Raw genomic sequence first — 7,572 nt, forward strand, 5'->3', positions numbered from 1 at the left:
CTTAGCCCGCTTGGCACACCAGCCTCATTCCTGAAGAAGGGCTTATGCCCGAAACTTCAATTCTCCTGCTCCTTGGATGCTGCCTGGCCTGCTGCACTTTTCCAGCACCAGACTTTTCAACTCTGGTCTCCAGCATCTGCAGTCCTCACTTTCTCCTAAGTTCTCCCGATTGACACTTGATTCACTTCACTAACCTCATTCTTCAGAAGCAGAGCCAGTGATTCCTTCATCCTTGCTAAGCCAGGAGCAGAAGAATCTAAATAATATTTTGAGAACACACTCTATAAACCATTCCCCACTCTGCTCCCTGCAACATTACCATCCCAATCTGTGTTCAGATAAGTAAATTCCTCATTCTGACTCATTATCTTCTAGATTCCCTACAGTGTGGAAACAGGCCCTTTGCCCCAACAGGTCCACACCAACCATCCAAAGAGTAACCCACCCAGACACATTTCCCTCTGACTAATGCACCTAACACTATGGGCAATTTAGCATGGCCAATTCACCTGACCTGTACATCTTTGGACTGTGGGAGGAAACCAGAGCACCCGGAGGAAACCCACGCAGACACAGGGAGAATGTGCAAACTCCACACAGACAGTTGCCCGATGCTGGAATTGAACTTGGGACCCTGGTGCACTGAGCCACTGTGCCACCCATTATGACTGCTCCATAATTCATACACCTGTTTATACCTCCTCTGCCTCTGAGCCAGAGCTCCTTGTGGAAATATCATCCCAGGATTTGCTTTCCAAGAAATGTACGTTCATGAGATAGCAAACAGATTGCAAACTGACACTGAGAATTCACACAGCTCTGCCAGTGGAGCCATATACTTACAGACAGATGTAGTGGTGTTAAATATGGAGCTGTCATAAACATGTCATGGTTGTATCTCACCTGATAAGCAGCAGCTTGCAGAATGCATCTAAAGAGTCACTATATCCATTAGGAATAATCTCCTCTTCTGGAGCTTCAGCGTCAAACCAGACTTTCCAAGCCTTTTCATTCTTCGATATCTGTAAATATATACCAACATTAAGAGCCATATAAGTACTGTGGCTTCAAGTGCCCATCAGAGGCTAGAAATCCTGCATAAAAACATAGGAACAGGAGTAGGCCATTCAGCCCCTCGAGCATGTTGCCATTCAATGAGATCATGGTCGATCTTTGGCTTTGGTCCATATCCTAACAACTTAAAATTAACAATTGATCAAGAATCTGTTTCCAATTGCGAAAGAGAGTGCCAAATATCTGTTATCCTTTGTGTGTAGAAGAGCTTCCTAACATCTCTCCTGAATGGTCTGGCCCTATTTTTTAGACTATTTCCCGAGTTCTAGAATCTCCAACCAGTGGAAATAGTCTGTTTATCCACCTGTCATTTTCTGTTAGTATCTTGAATACTTCAATCAGATCACTCCTTGACTTTTTAAATTCTAGATAATACAGGCCTAATTTGTACAATCTCTTCTCATATCATAACTCTTGCAGTTCAGGTATCATTCTGGTAGACCTAGATCAAGGAACTCATCTCTTGACTCTACAAATCTGTCCACTATCTACAAGGCGCAAGCCAGGAGTGGGATGGAGTATTCCCCACTTTCCTGGATGAATTCAGTCCCAACAGCACTCAAACCATTCAGAACAATGCAGGCTGCTTGATTGGCACTACTTTGACAAACATTCACTCCCTTCACCACTGGCGCTCAGTCACTGTTTATGTATCTACAAGCCTTACACAAAATTCACTCAGCATCCTTAGATGATACCTTCCAAACCCATGACCACTACCAACCCAAAGGATAAAGGGAGTGGATACATGAGATCACTGATACTGCGAGTTCCCCTCTGATCCACTCAAAGCCTGGCTTGGAAATACATTGCAGTCCCTTCGGTGTCATTCAGTCAAAATCCTGGAATTTCCTCCCTCGAGGGAGTGTTGGTCTACCTATAGAAAACGGACTGCAATGGTTCAAGAAGGAAGCTCACCACTTTCTCAAGGACAACTAGGGTGGGGCAATAAATCCTGGCTCAGCCAGTGATGCCGACATCCAGTGAATTAATATAAAATAATAAACCTTTTACAAATTAAAGATAAAACTAATTTTAAAGCACCTGGAATGTTGAAACTGGACTGTATTTTCAGAACTGTTGCCTGGAAGAACAGAAGATGGTAACATCCATAAAATGGTGAGCAGTAACCTGCCCTTCTCTCTCAGACAATATTCTCTGAGGCCGATTTCTGAATCCCCGCGTCAGGTTGAACAGTCGTTTAAAATGGAATTTGGAATTCTATGACATTCTTAGAACTCCAAGTGGCATTTCTGGACTGAGTGGAGTGGAAAAATGTCAGGCACAATGTGGAAAATGTGAACTGATGGTTTGGCTAAAGAGAACCTGAAAGGAATATTTCTCATTCTTGTGGGGCAGAATGGTCCTTGCAGCCACATAAACACAGTTTCAGCCAATGTTACTTCAATCCCTTCCCCACGCTGTGTCGATTGGCCTTTCCCCACGCTGCCTTTCCTGCCAAGACCTTACATTCCTCTAAGCATGAGTGCAAGCAGATTGCTTGGTGGTGCAGTAGTCCAGAGCTGTTGAGGTGACAGAAGATGCTGGGTTCCTGGCTTTATGCAAATGAGGCAGAATCCTCAAAATGAATCAGGGTTTCTATGAGATAACTAGTTGGCTACTGCTCTGGGCAAAATAAATCCAATGTTTTCACCTCGAGCTATCACAGTAGGTTGTGATTATTAATAGCTGATTGCTGACAAATTTAAAGGAACCATTAATCGACAAAATGGAGGCCTGCAATTACTTTCAAAATCTCATCTTTGGTTCTTGTTCTTATCCCTGTTGCAGGTAGATAGGATAGTGAAGAAGGCGTTTGGTATGCTTTCCTTTATTGGTCAGAATATTGAGTACAGGAGTCGGGAGGTCATGTTGCAGCTGTACAGGACATTGGTTAGGCCACTGTTGGGATATTGTGTGCAATTCTCCTTCTTATCGGAAAGATCTTGTGAAACTTGAAAGGGTTCAGAAAAGACTTACAAGGATGTTGCCAGGGTTGGGGGATTTGAGCTATAGGGAGAGGCTGAACAGGTTGGGGTTGTTTTCCTGGAGCATTGAAGGCTGAGGGGTGACCTTATAGAGGTTTACAAAATGATGAGAGGCATGGATAGGGTAAATAGGCAAAGTCTTTTCCCTGGGATCGGGGAGTCCTAAACTAGAGGGTATAGGTTTAGGGTGAGAGGGGAAAGATATATTTTCACACAGAGGGTGGTACGTGTATCGAATGAGCTGCCTGAGGAAGTGGTGGAGGCTGGTACAATTGCAACATTTTAGAGACATTTGGATGGGTATATGAATAGGAAGGGTTTGGAGGGATATGGGCCAGGTGCTAGCAGGAGGGACTAGATTGGCTTGGGATGTCTGGTTGGCATGGATGGGTTGGACCGAAGGGTCTGTTTCCATGCTGTACATCTCTATGACTCTGTTGGTTATGACTCTGCTCTCTAATAATGCTGCTCACCAGATCAGCGTTTTTCTCTCACATAAAAAATTATGATAAAAGCATGAAAAATATTTTCAAATGATTAGTAAATACTGCCTTGTGATAATGTAAATAATTGCAGCTACTTTCATAATGGCATTTTCATGTTGCAAAACAAGGATCCAATGTGACCAGTTGCCTGCTTTAAAGTATAGTATTTTCTGCTTGTTCATCAAGTCTGTTTGTACTTTATATTCATGAGTAGGAAATAGCTACAATACCTGAGTCAGTATCTCTGCAAACTGAGAGAGTTTGCTCAGCTCCACCAAATTCAACCAAGTCATATCAAGGATCCATCGGAAAGGTTTCTGTGGACTGGCTTTCAGGTCAAGGGCTGCACCACCTAAACAATTTGGAAAATAGCTTCAATACATTATCACGTAAGACAGAGGGGTCAGATTTATTTTCCTTTAACATTTCCTTATCACATTATAGGAGGGGTGTGATATTACTAGAGAGGATGCAGACGAGATTTATCAGGATGTTACCTGTGGTGGAAAGTTGTAATCATGAAGAGAAATTGGACAGACTAATATTGTTTTCCTTAGAAAATAGAGGATTGAGAAGGGACTTGATAGATATATATAAAATTATGAGGGACATAGATCGGGTAGACAGGAAGCAACATTTCCTCTTTGGAGGGATCAATGACCCCAGAGGAGATAGATTTAAGTTAAGGGGCAGAAGGTTCAGGGGAGATGTGAGGAAAACCCTTTTCACCCGGTGTTTGTGGGAATCTAGAATTCACTGATGCAGGGTGGTAGAGGTAGAAACCTTCACAACATTTTAGAAATGTTCAGATGTGCATTTGTGATGTTGAGGCCTACAAAGCTGTGGGCCAAGAGCTGGAAAATGAGATTAGAATAGTGAGGTGGTTGTTTTTGACTGGCGAATAAGCGATGGGCTGAAGGGTCTTTTTCTGTAATGGACTTCTCTCGTACTCTCTCACTGTCCATGTAGTAAACAGGAAGCAGGACTATGGTGTGGTATAAAGCAGAGAGGCAGTTAAAATAGAGCAGATATATTTTTCACTCATTGAACTTTCATATTGACACAGTTGGTTTCAGCTAAAATGTCACTGATCAAAATTAGTCGGGGTTCCATGGTGTATATACAAACCTCATGGTGTCATTTTACCTGCTGATATTTAAATTTACCACTTAAGAAATTGTCTATAATCTTCCTATGAGGCCTATCTGTGATTTTACCGCCTCTTTTCTCATTGTCTGTAATTTTAAACAGTCCTTTGTGCGAAAGGCATTATTCATATGTTTGAGGTAATGTGTTTGAAGGATTATGCAAAATAGTTCATTTCAAGATAATTTTTTTAAAAAAATCACTGAAAGGCGATTGTGGCACACTTTAAAAAATACATTTACTGGAAGTCACATGACTGAAACGAACTATTAAAATGCTAAACTAGAAGTCACATATCTGAGTTTATGGCTGTCAAGAGTTGTGATAAAGAGAGATGTAGCCATATCAGTTGCGGTATCCAGTGGCTTCAGCTGCTTCTTGATATTTCATGGAGTGAATTGGTTTGACTGAAGACTAATCCTGTGATGTTAGGCATCACAGGAGAAGGCTGAGATAGATAATCTTTTAACTTTTCTGGCTGAAGATGCATGTACGTACATCAGCTTTATCTTTTGCATTGATGCACACTCTCCCCTGGAGTCTTCCTTCCTCTGGAATGCATCTTTGGAAACATGGGCTAGTATTTTTACATTTTTAGAGTCACAAAGTGGCACTTCTGTTGTGACTTGCAGTGAGCTATCCCATGCAATCAATCATTTTTTTTCTAGTCTTATCATTAGCAAACATAATTTAACTTCAGTTAACAGAAAACAAAGTGACTGCCCAGTGGCCATACTTCCTCTGCTAATGTTTCCAGGCTGAAGTTTCTGGAGCTATAACTGACTTCACCCATTACAAACCAACGAGGAAGAGAGCAGTCTGTGGCTGACACTCCCCCATTCTTCAGCTCACATGCACACTGCTTGGGTGATGTGTGAAACCCATCAGAAGATGGTGCAAAGCTTTGATGCCGCCCAATCTGATCCGAGCTGTCTAGGCTGGAATGACAATCTTCTTCCCTGGTCACAAGTGAAATGTGTTCGCCTAACAGACTTGGACATAGTCACTCAGCAAGTCAGCACTTGAGCAGACATAATGCAGGAAATGGATAAATCATTTCCTCTTCTCTGTAATAGGAGTACCACCATCTTCTCCATGCAAAAGCACTCATAAGCCAAATCTCAGTTTAACTTTACTACTGGAGCTGGAGAATCAACATTGCGGGCAAGAGCCCTTCATCAGGAATGCGGCTTGTATGCGGAAGGGGTGAAAGATAAATGGGAGGGAGGAGGGGCTGGGGAGAAGGTAGCTGAGAGTACAATAGGTAGATGTAAGTGGGGTTGAAAGTGATAGGTCAGAGGAAGGTGGAGCAGATAGGTGAAAGGAAGATGGACAGGTAGGACAGTTCATAGGGACAGTGCTGAGGAAGGTTGAATAATGTGGGGGAGGGGAAATGAGGAAACTGGTGAAATCCACATTGATGCCATGGGGTTGAAGAGTCCTGAGGCAGAAAATGAGGTGTTCTTCCTCCAGGATTCGGGTGGTGAGGGTATGGCGAAGGAGGAGGCATGTCCTTGGTGGAGTGGGATGGGAAGTTGAAGTGTTCGGCCACTGGGTGGTGGGGTTGGTTGGTGTGGGTGTCCCGGAGATGTTCTTTGAAGTGCTCTACAAGTAGGTGTCCTGTCTCCCCAATGTATCTCTGCAGGTAGTGTCTGTTTGCAGTTGGCTCCATATACGTCGCATCATCGCCATCTACAAATGGACCCCAACACCAGAGATATATTTCCATCCCCTTCCCTATCCGCTTTCCGTCAAGACCATTCCCTCTGCGACTCTCTTGTCAGGTCCACACCCCCCACCAACCCACCCTCTGCTCCCAGAACCTTCCCCTGCCACTGCAAGAATTGCAAAATCTGCGCCCACACATCCCGCCCTCACCAAAGGAGCTTTCCACATCCATTAAAGTTTCACCTGCACTTCCACACGTGATTTACTTTATCCGTTGCTCCCGAAGTGCTCTGCTCTACACTGGGGAGACAGGACGCCTACTTGCAGAGCACTTCAGAGAACATCTCTGGGACACCCGCACCAACCAACCCCACTGGCCCATGGCTGAACACTTCAATCCCCCTCCCACTCCACCAAGGACATGCAGGCCCTGGGTATACAGTGACTACAGTAGGAGACTAAGTACACACTCCTGGGGGGCTCCAGTGTTGAGTGTTAGTGAGGATGAAATATTGTCCCCAATCTTCACTGACTGTGGCCTGTGGGTAAGGAAACTGAGGATCCAGTTGCAGAGAGTGAGGCTGAGTACGAGAGCACTAAGCTTAGTAATCAGTCTCAAGGGGATAATAGTGTTGAAGGCTGAACTGTAGTCAATGAGTAGGATTCTTACAGAGCTGTTCTTAGTGGAGAAAGTGAGGACTGCAGATGCTGGAGATCAGAGCTGAAAATGTGTTGCTGGAAAAGCGCAGCAGGTCAGGCAGCATCCAAGGAACAGCAGAATCGACGTTTCGGGCATAAGCCCTTCTTCAAGAATGAGGAAAGTGTGTCCAGCAGGCTAAGATAAAAGGTAGGGAGGAGGGACTTGGGGGAGGGGCGTTGGAAATGCGATAGGTGGAAGGAGGTCAAGGTGAGGGTGATAGGCCGGAGTGGGGTGGGGGCGGAGAGGTCAGGAAGAAGCCGGAGTGGGGTGGACCTCTCCGCCCCCACCCCACTCCGGCCTATCACCCTCACCTTGACCTCCTTCCACCTATCGCATTTCCAACGCCCCTCCCCCAAGTCCCTCCTCCCTACCTTTTATCTTAGCCTGCTGGACACACTTTCCTCATTCCTGAAAAAGGGCTCATGCCCGAAACGTCGATTCTCCTGCTACTTGGATGCTGCCTGACCTGCTGCGCTTTTCCAGCAACACATTTTCAGCTCTGATCTCCAGC

At 44.6% G+C, this 7,572-nt stretch overlaps 1 protein-coding gene across 1 annotated transcript in view; it reads right to left on the minus strand.

Moving 5' to 3' along the window:
* Positions 1-7,572, minus strand: part of LOC122540182 (dynein axonemal heavy chain 8-like) — a 1,320,893-nt gene that overhangs the window by 119,895 nt on the left and 1,193,426 nt on the right. The window contains exons 80-81 of the mRNA XM_043675532.1: positions 3,778-3,899; positions 904-1,022 (exon numbers count right to left, since the gene is read on the minus strand). Coding sequence (XP_043531467.1) covers positions 904-1,022; positions 3,778-3,899 — 241 coding nt within the window. The remainder of the gene's footprint in view (positions 1-903; positions 1,023-3,777; positions 3,900-7,572) is intronic.

Source organism: Chiloscyllium plagiosum, chromosome 3 (assembly GCF_004010195.1).
Source record: "Chiloscyllium plagiosum isolate BGI_BamShark_2017 chromosome 3, ASM401019v2, whole genome shotgun sequence".
Taxonomy (NCBI): Eukaryota; Metazoa; Chordata; class Chondrichthyes; order Orectolobiformes; family Hemiscylliidae; genus Chiloscyllium; species Chiloscyllium plagiosum.